General features: G+C 50.6%; 1 protein-coding gene across 2 annotated transcripts in view; it reads left to right on the top strand.

Moving 5' to 3' along the window:
- Window positions 1–12,432, top strand: part of fhl3a (four and a half LIM domains 3a) — a 41,379-nt gene extending 28,947 nt beyond the window's left edge. For both annotated transcript variants that reach the window (XM_067237689.1, XM_067237688.1), the window contains exons 2-6: window positions 4,839–5,011; window positions 6,196–6,370; window positions 11,222–11,391; window positions 11,699–11,885; window positions 12,192–12,432. In XM_067237689.1, the coding sequence (XP_067093790.1) occupies window positions 4,856–5,011; window positions 6,196–6,370; window positions 11,222–11,391; window positions 11,699–11,885; window positions 12,192–12,340 (837 nt within the window). In that variant the 5' untranslated portion in view covers window positions 4,839–4,855 and the 3' untranslated portion in view covers window positions 12,341–12,432. The remainder of the gene's footprint in view (window positions 1–4,838; window positions 5,012–6,195; window positions 6,371–11,221; window positions 11,392–11,698; window positions 11,886–12,191) is intronic.
- Window positions 12,433–16,818: the final 4,386 nt, after the last annotated feature.

Here is a 16,818-nt window from a genome sequence, read left to right on the forward strand (position 1 = left end):
TTGGGCGCTGGCCAGAAAAAGGCATGTCACAGTGGGGGGTGCCTCCGGTCCATGTGAGGCGGGGAGCTCAGGGTCTCCATGGTGCTCTGCTGTCTGTTTCTTATCAAACGTCAGAAGGAGTTAAAGGAACCAGGAGGTTTCTTAGAATCCTCTCAGTGTGATGTGTGTGCTGCAGTCTGGTGTTCTCTACATCAGACCATCACACTGAGATCCTCCTCAGGCTGAGGAACCTTCCTGAGAAGAGAGAGAGCACGTATTAAGAGAGAGAGAGGGAGATAGGAAGAGGGAGAGATAGCAGAGAGGGAGGGAGAGATAGCAGAGAGGAAGGGAGAGATAGCAGAGAGGGAGAGAGAGATAGCAGAGAGGGAGAGAGAGATAGCAGAGAGGGAGAGAGAGAAAGCACAGGGAGGGAGAGCAGAGAGAGGGAGAGGGAAAGCACAGGGAGGGAGAGCAGAGAGAGAGGGAGAGAGAGAGAGAGAGAGAGAGGGGGGGGGGGGGAGGGAAGGAGGGAGGGAGGGAGGGAGTGAGGGTATCATATCAGAGGAGCCCTACTCAGAGACAGGAAGTTGTAAACACTGCTCCAGGGTCGTTGTCCTTGAGAGGATGAAGGGCCCTCTTCTCTCTCTGGGAGGAGGGGAAGGGGTGGGAATGGTTGGGGGTGGAGTTTGTGGTTGGGGGAGGAGGGGTGGTTGGGGGAGGAGGGGTGGTTGGGGGAGGGGTGGATGGGGGGGAGGAGGGGTGGTTTGGGGAGGGGTGGATGGGTGCTGTGTGGATGCCAGGGTCCTGGGTCACACACTGACGTCAGTTAGCTGCCCATGGGAGACGGGGGTCAGGGCCTGGGGGGAGGAGGAACGGGATAGAGGTGAGTGAATACCCTCCTTCCTCCCTCTCCAACCTCACCCACCATCCTCACCCTACCTCACCTGCCCACCTCACCCTCCCTCCTCACCTGCCCTCCTCCCTCCTCACCCACCCTCCTTCCTCACCCGCCCTCCCCCTCCCTGACCTGCTCCAGCTCATGTTCTCTGACAGCCGTAGAACAGATCGTGTCCTCTCTGTGTGTGTTTACCTAGCGGCTGTGGCACATTCCCTCATGTGAACTTCCCTTGCAGCCATCGCAAGCAGCCTGCTGCCTAATGTTAACTGATTGCCGTCCGGATGGTCAGAGCTAAAACTCTCTTCTCCAGAGACCATAAATCCACCCTGCAGTTCAGAGAGCGGCCAAGAGCCAGCCAGAGCTGGTCCTCAGCCCGGCACATCTCCAGGACCCTACGTGAGGCCTTCCAGGTCCCAGAACAAGCCCTCCTCCTTCAGTGTGTTTGGACGTACTGTACATCACTGCTGTCTGGCTGTGGGGCTAACATCACTGCTGTCTGGCTGTGGGGCTAACATCACTGCTGCCTGGCTGTGGGGCTAACATCACTGCTGCCTGGCTGTGGGGCTAACATCACTGCTGTCTGGCTGTGGGGCTAACATCACTGCTGTCTGGCTGTGGGGCTAACATCACTGCTGCCTGGCTGTGGGGCTAACAGCACTGCTGCCTGGCTGTGGGGCTAACAGCACTGCTGCCTGGCTGTGGGGCTAACATCACTGCTGTCTGGCTGTGGGGCTAACATCACTGCTGCCTGGCTGTGGGGCTAACATCACTGCTGCCTGGCTGTGGGGCTAACAGCACTGCTGCCTGGCTGTGGGGCTAACATCACTGCTGCCTGGCTGTGGGGCTAACATCACTGCTGCCTGGCTGTGGGGCTAACATCACTGCTGCCTGGCTGTGGGGCTAACATCACTGCTGTCTGGCTGTGGGGCTAACATCACTGCTGTCTGGCTGTGGGGCTAACAGCACTGCTGCCTGGCTGTGGGGCTAACATCACTGCTGCCTGGCTGTGGGGCTAACATCACTGCTGTCTGGCTGTGGGGCTAACATCACTGCTGTCTGGCTGTGGGGCTAACAGCACTGCTGCCTGGCTGTGGGGCTAACATCACTGCTGTCTGGCTGTGGGGCTAACATCACTGCTGCCTGGCTGTGGGGCTAACATCACTGCTGTCTGGCTGTGGGGCTAACAGCACTGCTGCCTGGCTGTGGGGCTAACATCACTGCTGTGGGGCTAACATCACTGCTGTCTGGCTGTGGGGCTAACATCACTGCTGTCTGGCTGTGGGGCTAACATCACTGCTGCCTGGCTGTGGGGCTAACATCACTGCTGCCTGGCTGTGGGGCTAACATCACTGCTGTCTGGCTGTGGGGCTAACATCACTGCTGTCTGGCTGTGGGGCTAACATCACTGCTGCCTGGCTGTGGGGCTAACATCACTGCTGCCTGGCTGTGGGGCTAACATCACTGCTGTCTGGCTGTGGGGCTAACATCACTGCTGCCTGGCTGTGGGGCTAACATCACTGCTGCCTGGCTGTGGGGCTAACAGCAGTGAATCAGCCCTGAGTGCTGTTTCGTCAGCAGCTTAAACAGTCTGTCTGTCTGTCTGACTGGGAGAGGCCTGTCTGTCTGTCTGACTGGGAGAGGCCTGTCTGTCTGTCTGAATGGGAGAGGCCTGTCTGTCTGTCTGACTGGGAGAGGCCTGTCTGTCTGTCTGAATGGGAGAGGCCTGTATGACACAGAGGAACTGGGAGAAGCCTGTAGACAGATGGTGTACAGGTGGCGTGTATAGGTGGTGTACACAGGTGGTGTGTACAGGTGGTGTTAAGGTGGTTTAAAAGTAGTGTACAGGTTCTGTCTTCAAGGTTGGTAGGTTGTTATTAGAGGTTGGACAGACCACTAACCCTAACCCCCACTAGGGAGTGGCAAAAGGAGCAGAATGATGATGAATGATTACTGTTACAGACAGTAATAAACTTGAAACTAGGGAGGAGCTCTTATCAATCTCTCTCTGTGTCTCACTTCATCCAACATCTATAAAAGTTAACAGCCGTTTTAAAGTGTCACACCTGTTCTCAAGACTGATTCTTTCTTGTTCCCCTCCCAGCCTTCCCCCTGCCTCCCCCTGACTCCCCCTGACTCCCCCTGACTCCCCCAGTCTCCCTCTTACCTACAGTCCTGACTCATTGGGTGTGCTTTGCCTTCTGCAAGGCCACAACCTGTTCTCTCACATATATTTTGTATTATTTTCCCACCCCTAAAAAAACTTGAATATTTGCACCACATAGACAACGTCGGTGTCAAAATGTTCGTCTTGGTCCCGATTGAGTTGCTTGTATTCGCGCGAACGTTCCGTTGCATGGTTTAAGATGAAATTACGTTTTTGTGGCAAAAAGTGCCTTGTCAACAAAGGGTACTCAGTGCTAGCCTACGTCATAACGTCAGCACACGTTAGCAACGACGCATGTATACAGTGTGCATAGATGTGCTGTTGCACAGCGAGTATCGTATCGTGCCGTGGTGTACTAGCAGCACATGTAGGCTACATTTAAGCAAATCAAGACTTGCATGTACAGTAAGTAATGTCACATTAAATAATGTATTTAAACTCAAGCTTGTGTGGTGCGTCGCTGTCTTCAATGCCACAGCCTAAACTTGATGTCAAAAGAAACGTTTTTAATTTCCGGCGCAGTCAAACACTCCCCTTAAGTTTGGCTAGCAACAGCAGCTAGGCTAGCTTGCTCGTAGCACAATTTACTGAGGTCAGCTTCTCCACCGTGCAGGGCTCTAGTCTAAGATCAAATGGTCGTATTTGGCATTATTACTGACAATGATCGCTTCCAGCAAACTTGTTTTGAATTAGCCATTTCCGCCTAAATAAATGTCAAGCTCATTTACGTTTTTTGGGGGCATATTTTCAGTTAGCAGATGGTACTGTTTCAATCGCGATTACATCTAGCTAATAGTAATAGTGCCGGTGAGAACGTTGTTACTTACAAAAATCTTGTTTCAAGGGGGTTCAGCTTGTTTCAAAGGTGGTTCTTAAAGGTCCCATGACATGAAAACTTCACTTTAGGAGGTTATTTAACATTAATATGAGTTCCCCTAGCCTGCCTTTGGTCCCCAGTGGCTAGAATTGACTGAATAAACTGCAAAATATCCGCCTTTCCCCTCATTGAAATGACTGAGTGTGTACCTCTGCAAACCATGGTTATCAGATGAGAATGGGAAAATTCGAGGCATCTTACAGCAATGGGGCTACAGCCATTGCGATACTCCTCATTAGCATTTAAAGCTACAAACACCAAAACAGCTCGTTCTGAGGAAAGCTCCTTGTTTGACTGCTAGTAGTGGCTGTAATTCTGCACCAAGGCTGAATTTTGGGAAAGAGACTTCTGATACAGTATTAGGGGACCACTAAGGCCTATATAAAAGCATCCAAAAAACAGCATGTCATGTCTCCTTTAATGAATGAATGCAATATGAGTGGGCTACATGCTTGAAAATATCACTACTGTAGAAGGGAAAAACTTAAGGTGACGTTTTAGTCATATGGGTTAAGTTCATTCTACATTTACAGTACATTTAGTCATTTTAGCAGACGCCCGTATCCAGAGTGACTTACAGTAAGTACAGGGACATGCTACACTTCACTTTTTGTATTTTGAATTGTACATGAGCAGCAACAAATGTAGGCTATGCTTTTAAATCTATGCAATCTTCATAAAGTAGGCATTTTTATATAAAATATACAGAAATATCAGTTGTAAAAATAGCAGTTAATAAACGGACCCATCTGCAAGCAAGCACACCCTATTGTACCCTCTCTAGTTGATTTTGTCTTAACTCCTTGTATCTCTTATGACTCCTATGACCTCCTTCCCCCATCCTGCAGTCCAAACTGACTGTTTGTACTTATCTCTCTCTCAGCTGAACTGACATTACCCCCCCCCCTCCTCTCTCTCAGGACTGGAGCAGGTCACCATGAGCGATCGCTTCGACTGTGGGAACTGCAAAGAGTCTCTTTACGGGCGCAAGTACATCCAGACAGACGATCAGCCCTACTGCATCCCCTGCTACGACTCGCTGTTCGCCAACACCTGTGACGAGTGCAAGGAGCTCATCGCCCACGACGCCAGGGTGAGGCTAACACAGAGGCAGCCATTTTGAAGCTGCCATTCTGAGGACAATTTCCCTCGGGATTAATAAAGTATCCTTCTATCTATTTATTTATCAAGAACAGGCAGTTGCTCTGTTAGCAATATGAAAATTTCAGTCATACAACTACACTTACTTGCTACCTATATATGCAGATTATTTGATTTAATATTCCTCACTCCTTCACCCTGTAAACTGATGCTAGTACTCAATATAAATTTAAATTGTTGTTACTATGTTATGTATTTGTAATCTTTTATGCCCATCTACTGCGTAGATGTTGCCTTCCAGGTCATAAGAATTTCACTGCTCTGATGCTAAGCTACTTTGACGTTAGCGGACCAATCACAGCCAAGGGGTATCCGTAAATTTACAGACTAGCGCACAGTCAGGAAAATCAGGAGGTGCACGTAGATCTCTACGAGGGGCTCGGAGAGGGCGTTCCCTCTGTCCGTCTCCGTGAAAACGGAGTAGTATAATTCGGCGTTTAGTCTTGGCTGTGCTACCTTAACACACAAACTGTATGTCTTTTCGAACCCCCTCACACAGACACAGCGTCTGCCCCTCACACAGACACAGCACCTGCCCCTCACACAGACACAGCACCTGCTCCTCACACAGACACAGCACCTGCCCCTCACACAGACACAGCACCTGCTCCTCACACAGACACAGCGTCTGCCCCTCACACAGACACAGCACCTGCTCCTCACACAGACACAGCACCTGCCCCTCACACAGACACAGCACCTGCTCCTCACACAGACACAGCACCTGCTCCTCAAACAGGCACAGCACCTGCTCCTCAAACAGGCACAGCACCTGCTCCTCAAACAGGCACAGCACCTGCTCCTCACACACACAGCACCTGCTCCTCACACAGACACAGCACCTGCTCCTCAAACAGACACAGCACCTGCTCCTCACACAGACACAGTGTCTGCCCCTCACACAGACACAGCACCTGCTCCTCACACAGACACAGCGTCTGCCCCTCACATAGACACAGCATCTGCCCCTCACACAGGCACAGCACGGCATCTGCCCTGGACAGGATGTGGTCATCCTCCTGCCTGCTGACTTGGTGTAAAACAGTCTTACACCGCACAGTCTTCCTCTCTCTCTTACTCTGTCTGTACTCTCTCTCTCCCTCCTCCCCCCTCCAGGAGCTGTTCTACGAGGACAGACACTACCATGAACACTGTTTCCGGTGTTTCCGCTGTGAACGCTCGCTAGCAGACGAACCCTTCACCAGCCAGGAGGAGGCGCTGCTGTGCAACGACTGCTACTGCAACGAGTTTTCCTCCAAATGCGTGGCCTGCGACAAGACCGTCATGCCAGGTAACCACGGAGACCCCCCCCCCAGGCCTGTACTGGTGTGTTCCACAGGCCTCTCTTCTCTAGACGCTGTACTGGTGTGTTCCACAGGCCTCTCTTCTCTAGACGCTGTACTGGTGTGTTCCACAGGCCTCTCTTCTCTAGACGCTGTACTGGTGTGTTCCACAGGCCTCTACTCTAGACGCTGTACTGGTGTGTTCCACAGGCCTCTACTCTAGACTCTGTACTGGTGTGTTCCACAGGCCTCTACTCTAGACACTGTACTGGTGTGTTCCACAGGCCTCTCTACTCTAGACGCTGTACTGGTGTGTTCCACAGGCCTCTACTCTAGACGCTGTACTGGTGTGTTCCACAGGCCTCTACTCTAGACGCTGTACTGTTGTGTTCCACAGGCCTCTACTTCATCACAAGACAGGCCAGACTCTGTGAAAGGAGTCAATCAGTCGGAAAGAGAAGTCGAATCTCTTTTCATGGGCACTGTGTCCTGTGCTGAATTAGGCCACACAGCTCAACAAGCTGACAGAACTTGGTACACCACAGCCAGTATCAGAGGCATTTCTGTTAGGTTTAAACTGGACACTGGGGCGGATGCAAATGTACTGCCTATGAACATTTTCCAAAAGATCCCAGGCCCCAGTCAGCTGAAGCCCACCCCAGTGGTTCTCGTTGCATATGGAGGAGCAAGCCTGGCACCAGAAGGCACAGTGAGTTTTATATGTGAAACCACCAAGATCAAGTCAGGTCTGCGGTTCTTTGTGACAAAGCACTCTTCCACTCCAATACTTGGCAGAGAAGCGTGCAAGAAACTACAGCTGGTAAAAAGAATGGACATGATCAGAGTGAAGGCACCAGCCACGAAAGAGGAGTCGGTGGAAGGCCTATCCAACCGTCTTCAGTGGTCTAGGACAGTTTCCAGGGATACTTCACATTGACCCCACATTGTCCTTCAAAAAGTTATGGATACTGCACAAAGATCCAACGTGAAGTTTAATAGGGAGCAGATTCAATACAAAGTGGACACAGTCAGGTACATGGGGCATGTTGTCACATCCAAAGTGGACACAGTCAGGTACATGGGGCATGTTGTCACATCCAAAGTGGACACAGTCAGGTACATGGGGCATGTTGTCACATCCAAAGTGGACACAGTCAGGTACATGGGGCATGTTGTCACATCCAAAGTGGACACAGTCAGGTACATGGGGCATGTTGTCACATCCAAAGTGGACACAGTCAGGTACATGGGGCATGTTGTCACATCCAAAGTGGACACAGTCAGGTACATGGGGCATGTTGTCACATCCAAAGGAGTGAAGCCTGATGAATCCAAGGTGCTGGTGCCAGAGCCTGAGGACAGGAAAGGGCTGCAAAGGCTGCTGGGAATTACAAGATATCTGTTCCAGTACATTCCAAATGAAGCCACAATAAATGCTCCACTCCAACAGTTGCTGAGAAAAGAAGCTGCATGGCACTGGAGTCATGAACACAGTGCTGCACTGAACAGGCTGAAATCCACCCTGACACAAGCTCCTGTGCTAAAGTTTTATGATCAGTCCAAGCCTCTCACCATACAATGTGACGCATCAAAAGATGGACTGGGTGCTAGTCTTCTTCAAGAGGGTAGTCCGCTGTCTTGTGCTTCACGTGCACTTACCGAATCTGAGAAAAACAATGCTCAGATTGAGAAGGAGCTGTTGGCGATAGCTTTGGCAACAAAACACTTTCACCAATATGTTTACGGCAACACAGTGACAGTCCAATCAGATCACAAACCGCTGGAAATGATTTTCAGGAAACATCTAAGCAAAGCTCCAGCACGCCTACAGCGCATGTTATTGCAGCTCCCAACGCTATGATCTGAATATAGTATACACTGCTGGCAAGGACATGCATGTCGCTGATGCCCTGTCTCGTGCCTTTCTTGAGGGCTACAATGACGAGGTAAAGGAGGATCTGTTTGAAGAGAGAGTAGTTCACGCAATGGAGGCCACAGCTGCAATGGACACTGACACTCAACACACTGAAGCATGCCACAGCCGCGGATAACGTGTTGCAGCAGGTAGTCGCAATGCACCACAATGGGTGGCCCAATAAGCGAAGCAGCATCGCCACTAGGGATGCGTATTGATAAGATTTTAACAATTCCGACTCCTTATCAATTCCTGCTTATCGATTAGATTCCTTATCGATTCTCTTATCGATTCTCCCCTCTACAGCCAACGAGGTCTGTGCGTCCTGCACCCCCCCACACACACACTTGTTTTAAACAAATTTCTCAAACTGGCTTTGACTGGCTCTGAAATGAGCTAATACCTACCACCTCTAGGCCTCTTCAGGCTTCTGTTTTCAAACAAAATCTAGTCGGAGATAGAAACTTTCGGTTTCCTTGTGTTCAAGCTTCTATTACTCAACACCAGTAGGACTTACAGGGGTCCTAACAACAGGGGAAATAACTTGTGTCACCTTTCAAAAGAGACCATTTACATGCATGTACTCCAAATGGTTCAACAACAGCTTTCAATGTACTTTGGGTATGTTGTTTAGGCGTTTTCAGGCACATTTAACAGGACTATTAAAAGGTTAAACAATTAAAATGCTAAGTTTAATAATGGATTAAAAATCGATATGCTCAGTTTAATAATGGGACACGCGAACGTTTGCTGATAACACACGCCGCCCCGATAACGTGAAATGATCAATAAGATCAATACTAATGGGAGACGAATGCTGGAGCTAAAATGTATGCTTCAAACGACGGGACAGAAGATAACTAGATCGACTACACACAATAAAGGCAAATTGATTCACACAGTAACGAGTGGTTGTGATCACTTTTGAGCAGTTTAGCTCTACCTTAGATAGTTAGAGATGAAGCGCGAACGTTAGCTGCGCTGCTGCATGCATCGAACACATGACGTTCCAGTAACTTCATTCCATGCTGTGTTCAAATGCTTCTTCATATTTGTAGTGTTTCCTCCCTTCGACGAAATAGACTTTTTACGCGTGTTACAAATGGCGTTGTTGTCATTTTGTCGTGTGAAATACAACCAAACTTTAGAACGCTTCTTCCTAGTTGCCATGTTTGCTGCAGTCTGTCTGAATAAACTATTAAAGTTTGTGCATGCACAACGGCACAGAGAATCGTTAACAGAATCGTTAAGGAATTTTGCTAACGATTCCAAGGAATCGATTCACTGGGAACCGGTTCTTAACAAGAACCGGTTCTCGATACCCATCCCTAATCGCCACTAACCTCTACCAGTACTGGCCTATGCGAACTGTCATCAGCATCGGGGATGGAATACTGATGACTGGTGATAAGATTGTGATTCCACAGAGTGCGAGGCAGATGATGCTCAACAGACTGCACCTTGCACAGCAAGGTATACAGAGGATGAAAGCACAGGCCAGGAAGGTGATGTACTGGCCAGGGATGACACATGACATTGAGCACATGGTTGAAAGCTGTGCTCCATGTCAACAGCTTCAGCCACAAAATCAAAAAGAGCCTCTTATCCCACATGAAGTCCCTGAGCTGCCGTGGCTGAAGATTGGGGAAGACATTTTCGAGCTCCATGGACAGTCATACCTTATACTTGTGGATTATTTGTCAAAATACCCAGAAGTGCTCCCATCTCCCTGACAAGACTGCCCATAAGGTCATACGCAAGATGAAAGCGGTCTTTGCTAGGCATGGAATTCCTAAAGAGCTGGTAAGCGACCATGTTCCTTTTGCAAGTTGTGACATGAGACAGTTTGCATGGGGTATAAAGATTGTCCACTCCAATCAAATGGCTTTGCAGAGAGGATGGTAAAGACAGAGAAGCATACACTTAAAAAGGCAACACAAAAGGTACAGATCCACACTTAGCTCTCCTGTCACTCAGAAACACACCAGTGACTGGTACAGAGTTCTCCCCAGCACAAGTACTGATGGGAAGAGTTTTGCGAAGTACCTTGCCAATCGCTACAGCTGTGCTACAACCCGCCATACCGGAAGGATTTCATTCAAAGCTTAAACATTTGCAAGCAAGACAGGAACACTATTGTAACTCCAAACCTCTGCCTGAGTTCACTCCTGGTAGCACAGTTCATATGACAACACAACATGGATGGGAACCAGCAACAGTCATAAGCAAAAGAGGGGATCCGCGTGCATATGATGTGCAAACCCCCAGTGGTGTCACTTTCAGGAGAAACAGGTGGCATCTAAGGAGAATCCACCCAAGTCTGCAGAGAGATGTTGAGTCTGAGCTAGTTGAATAGCCAGAAGCCTTACCAACGGAGGACTCAGAACCACCTCTCAGCCCACAGCAAGACCAGACTGCACCTGCCTGTGAGGAGAGCACAGGCAGCTTCTGTGAGCTAATGCTGATGATTGTGACCTGCTGATGGGTTAAGTTTAAGTTAATGTTAGTTAACTGAATAATATTAGTTAAAACAGATATGAGTTTTATGCAAATCAGTTTGTGTTTCTCAGGTCATATTGTATGCATAAAAAAAGTATGGTTGTTTGTGACCAATGTCATTTGCTGAAATTGTTTTGAGGTCCAGTTATTCAGTCAAAGGGGACTATCTTACTTGGAAAAGGAGGATATAGTATATTGTAGAAGGGGTCTGTTAGTCGGGGATTATGTTTGTACCTGGAAACCTTATGAGTGATGTGTGATCAAGAGTCTTTGGAGCCGTGGCCATTAAACGTTACATGGGTTAGGGTTAACCCTAACACTCCCCCCTCCCTGCTCCTGTCTCTCTCTACCCCCTCCCTGCTCCTGTCTCTCTCTAACCCCTCCCTTTCTCCCTGTCTACTGTACTCACTCCCTCTCCCGTCTCTTTCCCCTTCCCGCCCCCCAGGCACCAGGAAGCTGGAGTATGGGGGCTCTACATGGCACGAGGCGTGCTTCGTGTGCCACAGCTGTGAGCAGCCAATCGGCTCCAAGTCTTTCATCCCGGACAAGGAAGAGCACTACTGCGTGGCCTGCTATGAGGACAAGCTAGCTCCACGCTGCACGCGCTGCAAACAGGTAGGGGAGGGAGGGAGGGAGGGAGGGAGGGAGGGAGGGAGGGGGAGAGGGAGGGAGGGGGAGAGGGAGGGAGGGGGAGAGGGAGGGAGGTAAGCAAAGGGAGAGGAATGGGAGGAGGATGAGAGGAAGACTAAAGGAGGAAGGGGGAGAAGGAGGAGGATGAGACCTGGGCAGGGTACAGGTGAGCTGGACCAACACACGGAACTATTGTCATGACTTCCACCAGGCTGACCTGCTCTGGATGGGTCTTTGCTCCTCTGTGTCCAGACCCTGGCTAAAGGATGGGTCTTTGCTCCTCTGTGTCCAGACCCTGGCTAAAGGCGGGGTGACCTACCGGGACGAGCCATGGCACCGGGAGTGTTTTGTGTGTGCGGGCTGCCAGGTACAGCTGGCCGGACAGCACTTCACCTCCCGGGACGACAGCCCCTACTGCCTGCAGTGCTTCAGTAGCCTCTACGCCAAGAAGTGTGAGGCCTGCGCTAAGCCAATCACAGGTAGGCCTGCCGCCATCACCTAGCAACACCTGGTAATCACCTAGCAACACATGCTAATTACCTAACAACACCTGTTAATCACCTAGCAACACCTGTTAATCACCTAGCAATACCTATTAATCACCTAGCAACACCTGGTAATCACCTAGCAACACATACTAATTACCTAACAACACCTGTTAATCACCTAACAACACCTGTTAATCACCTAGCAATACCTATTAATCACCTAGCAATACCTGTTAATTACCTAGCAACAGGTGTTAATAGAGAGGGGTGAGTGACATAGCTGTCCTTTGGCTGCAGGGTTCGGCGGGGGGAAGTACATCTCGTTTGAGGAGCGGCAGTGGCACCAGGCCTGCTTCCACTGCTCCCTCTGCCACGGGTCCCTAGTTGGGGCTGGATTCTTCCCCGACGGAGACAAGATCCTCTGCCGAGACTGCAACAGTCAATAGACGCCCCCTGTCTCACCCCTGTCTGCCTCTTTCTCGCCCCTGTGGCACCTCTGTCTCACTCCTGTATCCCCCTGTCTCCCCATGTCTCACTCCTGTCTCCCCTGTCTCCCCCTGTCTCACTCCTGTCTCCCCCTGTCTCACTCCTGTATCCCCCTGTCTCCCATGTCTCACTCCTGTCTCCCCTGTCTCACTCCTGTATCCCCCTGCCTCACTCATGTCTCCCCCTGTCTCACTCCTGTCTCCCCGTCTCACTCCTGTCTCCCCCTGTCTCACTCCTGTATCCCCCCTGTCTCACTCCTGTATCCCCACTGTCTCACCCGTTTCACCCCTCTCCCCCCTGTCTCAACCCTGTCTCCCTCTGTCTCACCCCTGTCTCACCCTGTATCCCTGCTGTCTCCCTCCTCTCACCCCTATGTCTCCCTCATCTCACCCCTCTCCCCCATGTCTCCCTCCTCTCACCCTTCTCCCCCATGTCTCCCTCTTCTCACCCCTCTCCCCCATGTCTCCCTCCTCTCACCCCTCTCCCCCATGTCTCACCCCTCTCCCCCATGTCTCCCTCCTCTCACCCCTCTCCCCCATGTCTCCCTCCTCTCCCCCATGTCTCCCTCCTCTCACCCCTCTCCCCTGCTCACTACTTCTCACTCGTATGTTCTGCTCTCAGGTCTATATGATGCAACACAAAAACGCCAAAAACACATTTTGATTTTGAGTGTCGCAAATGTTTTTTATTGTCGTTGGTCGGCACACACAGTGTATGAAAACTATATAAGTGCCTTTATGATTATTTGAGCTTTGATGCTGGCGAGTCAGAGGGACGATATTCTTTTGTTGTCGGGGCGGCTGTGGCTCAGGGGTAGAGAGGATCGTCTGTTAATCGCAAGGTTGGCGGTTCGAACCCCGACTCCTCCCAGGCCATGTGCCGAAGTATCCTTGAGCAAGACTCTGAACCCCAAGTTGCTCCCGATGGGCAGGCCGGTGCCTTGCATGGTAGCTTTCTGCCGTCGGTATGTGTGAGTGTGAGTATGAATGGGTGAATGAGAGGCAAAATGTAAAGCGCTTTGAGTGCTGCTAAGGTAGAAAACACACTATATAAATGCAGTCCATTTACCGTTTACCATTTGTTTGCTTTAACTAAAGATGCTGTTCCATCTACAAGATGGAAAATGTAATTTGAATCAGTTTAAAGTCAATTCTATTACAATGTCCAGTTATATGTGTTGATTAAGTCTCATTAAAAATCTAGATGTAATGTGTCAAGCATTGTGTGTGCGTGTCAGTCCCTGACCCTCGGTGGTGTTCAGCAGGTCCAGAAGGTTCTGGGGCCTCTCCTCTGACCCTCGGTGGTGTTCAGCAGGTCCAGAAGGTTCTGGGGCCTCTCCTCTGACCCTCGGTGGTGTTCAGCAGGTCCAGAAGGTTCTGGGGCCTCTCCTCTGACCCTCGGTGGTGTTCAGCAGGTCCAGAAGGCTCTGGGGCCTCTCCTCTGGCCCTCGGTGGTGTTCAGCAGGTCCAGAAGGTTCTGGGGCCTCTCCTCTGGTCCTCGGTGGTGTCCAGCAGGTCCAGAAGGTTCTGGGGCCTCTCCTCTGACCCTCGGTGGTGTTCAGCAGGTCCAGAAGGTTCTGGGGCCTCTCCTCTGACCCTCGGTGGTGTTCAGCAGGTCCAGAAGGTTCTGGGGCCTCTCCTCTGACCCTCGGTGGTGTTCAGCAGGTCCAGAAGGTTCTGGGGCCTCTCCTCTGACCCTCGGTGGTGTTCAGCAGGTCCAGAAGGTTCTGGGGCCTCTCCTCTGACCCTCGGTGGTGTTCAGAAGGTCCAGAAGGTTCTGGGGCCTCTCCTCTGACCCTCGGTGGTGTTCAGCAGGTCCAGAAGGTTCTGGGGCCTCTCCTCTGACCCTCGGTGGTGTTCAGCAGGTCCAGAAGGTTCTGGGGCCTCTCCTCTGGTCCTCGTGGTGTCCAGCAGGTCCAGAAGGTTCTGGGGCCTCTCCTCTGGCCCCTGGTCCGGGAGTTCCAGTGGCCCAGGGCCTGAGGAACAGCTCCGGCAATGAACGTCCCGGGGCGGTGTGAGTGAGAGAGTGTGCGTGCATTCCGATGTCTACACGTGTGTGGGTGTGTGTGTATTCACATGTCTACATGTGTGAATGGGTGTGTGTGTGCATATTTTTTTGTGTACACAGTAAACTTGTGTTTATGCAGACTGGTGGGTTTCATCACAGTGATGAAGTACAGGGTTAGGGTTAGCCTAACCCATGAGCCAGTAACATGATGAAGTATACGGTTAGGGTTAGCCTATGATAAAGTACATGAGCCAGTAACAGACAGCCAGATACAGTTAGGTCCATAAATATTTGGACATTGACACAATTTTCATCATTTTGTCTCTGTATACCACCACAATGGATTTGAAATGAATCAAGATGTGCTTTAAGTGCAGACTTTCAGCTTTAATTTCAGGGTATTTACATCCAAATCAGGTGAACGGTGTAGGAATTACAACACATTTTATATGTGCCCCCCCCCCCCTTTTTAATTCTCGCTACAGTTGAAAGTGGGAGAGAGACAAAAAGAGGGGAAAAAGAAAGAGATGGACAAAGAGAGAGGAGAGATAGAGAGAAAGACAGAAAGATAAAGAGAAATTTAGGAAAAAATAGATTGCGTGTGAAAGAGAGATAGGGAAGGAGAGAAAAAGTAGAGATCAGAATCAGAATTTGTAGGTTTCTTCGACATGTAGGTTTCTTCGCCATGTAGGTTTACACAAACACGGAATTTACTTTGGCAGGAAGGTGCAAACAATAAACATATACGGATCTTGAATTAAAAGTAAAAAATTGAATATTCTAACTAATTCTAAGAACTAAACAATAAAAAAAACAAAAAACAATTCAATATAAGAATAAGGTGCTAAAGAGAACAAGGTGGCTTGTGCATAGTGCAACCGGTATCGGATGGACCTGTAGTAGATAATAGTTAAATGTCAGTGGGAGTCCTTGGCCTTGTTGAAGAGGCCAGTAGCAGATGGAAAGAAACTGTTCTTGTGGCGTGAGGTTTTGGTCCTGATGGACCGCAGCCTTCTGCCGCAGGGGAGTGGCTGGAGCAGAGTGTGTCCAGGGTGGGAGGAATTGGCCACAATCATCCTTGCTCGCCTCAGGGTCCTCAAGGTGTGCAGGTCCTCAATGGTAGGCAGATTGCAGCCGATCACCTTCTCAGCTGTGCGGATGATACGCTGCAGTCTGCTCTTGTCCTTGGCAGTGGCAGCAGCGTACCAGATGGTGATGGAGGAGGTGAGGATGGACTCAATGATGGCTGTGTAGAAGTGCACCATCATTGTCTTTGGCAGGTTGAATTTCTTCAGTTGCCGCAGTAAGTACATCCTCTGTTGTGCTTTCTTGGTGAGGGAGCTGATGTTCAGTTCCCACTTGAGGTCCTGGGAGAGGATAGTACCCAGGAAGCGGAAAGATTCCACAGTGTTGACTGGGGAGTCGCACAGGGTGATGGGGGTGAGTGGGGCTGTGTTCTTCCTGAAGTCCACAAACATCTCCACTGTCTTAAGAGCATTGAGCTCTAGGATGTTCTGGCTACACCAGGTTGTCAGCTTCCCACCTATAGTCAGACACTCTCCACCAGAGATGAGCCAATTAAGGGTGGTGTCGTCTGCAAACTGGAGGTGCAGCTGTTGGTGTACAGGGAGAAGAGCAGAGGGGAAAGGACGCAGCCCTGAGGAGATCCGGTGCTGATGGACCAGGAGTCAGACACCCAGCTTAACGCACTGCTTCCTGTCAGACAGGAAGTCTGTGATCCACCTGCAGGTGGAGTCCGGCACGTTCAGCAGATAGAGATAAGAGAGAGGAGACAGAGAAGGAGAAATAGAGAAGAAGAGAGAGAGAGGAGAGATTGAGACATGGAGAGAAGAAGAGAGAGATAGAGACGAGGAGAGAGAGATTGGGAGATAGAGATAGACAGAGAGATAGAGAGTGAGAGAGAACGTGCACATCTGGAGCTGCTCTGTGGGCACACATGCACACATGGATAAGCCTGACAGGGGGGTGAGAGGGTGAGCCTGACAGGGAGGTGAGAGGGTGAGCCTGGCAGGGAGGTGAGAGGGTGACCCTGGCAGGGACGTGAGAGGGTGAGCCTGGCAGGGAGGTGAGAGGCTGAGCCTGACAGGGGGGTGAGAGGGTGAGCCTGGCAGGGAGGTGAGAGGGTGAGCCTGGCAGGGAGGTGAGAGGGTGAGCCTGACAGGGAGGTGAGAGGGTGAGCCTGGCAGGGAGGTGAGAGGATGAGCCTGACAGGGAGGTGAGAGGGTGACCCTGGCAGGGACGTGAGAGGGTGAGCCTGGCAGGGAGGTGAGAGGGTGAGCCTGACAGGGAGGTGAGAGGGTGACCCTGGCAGGGACGTGAGAGGGTGAGCCTGACAGGGAGGTGAGAGGATGAGCCTGACGGGGGTGAGAGGGTGAGCCTGACAGGGAGGTGAGAGGGTGAGCCTGGCAGG

Source organism: Osmerus mordax, chromosome 6, assembly GCF_038355195.1.
Source record: "Osmerus mordax isolate fOsmMor3 chromosome 6, fOsmMor3.pri, whole genome shotgun sequence".
Lineage (NCBI taxonomy): Eukaryota > Metazoa > Chordata > Actinopteri > Osmeriformes > Osmeridae > Osmerus > Osmerus mordax.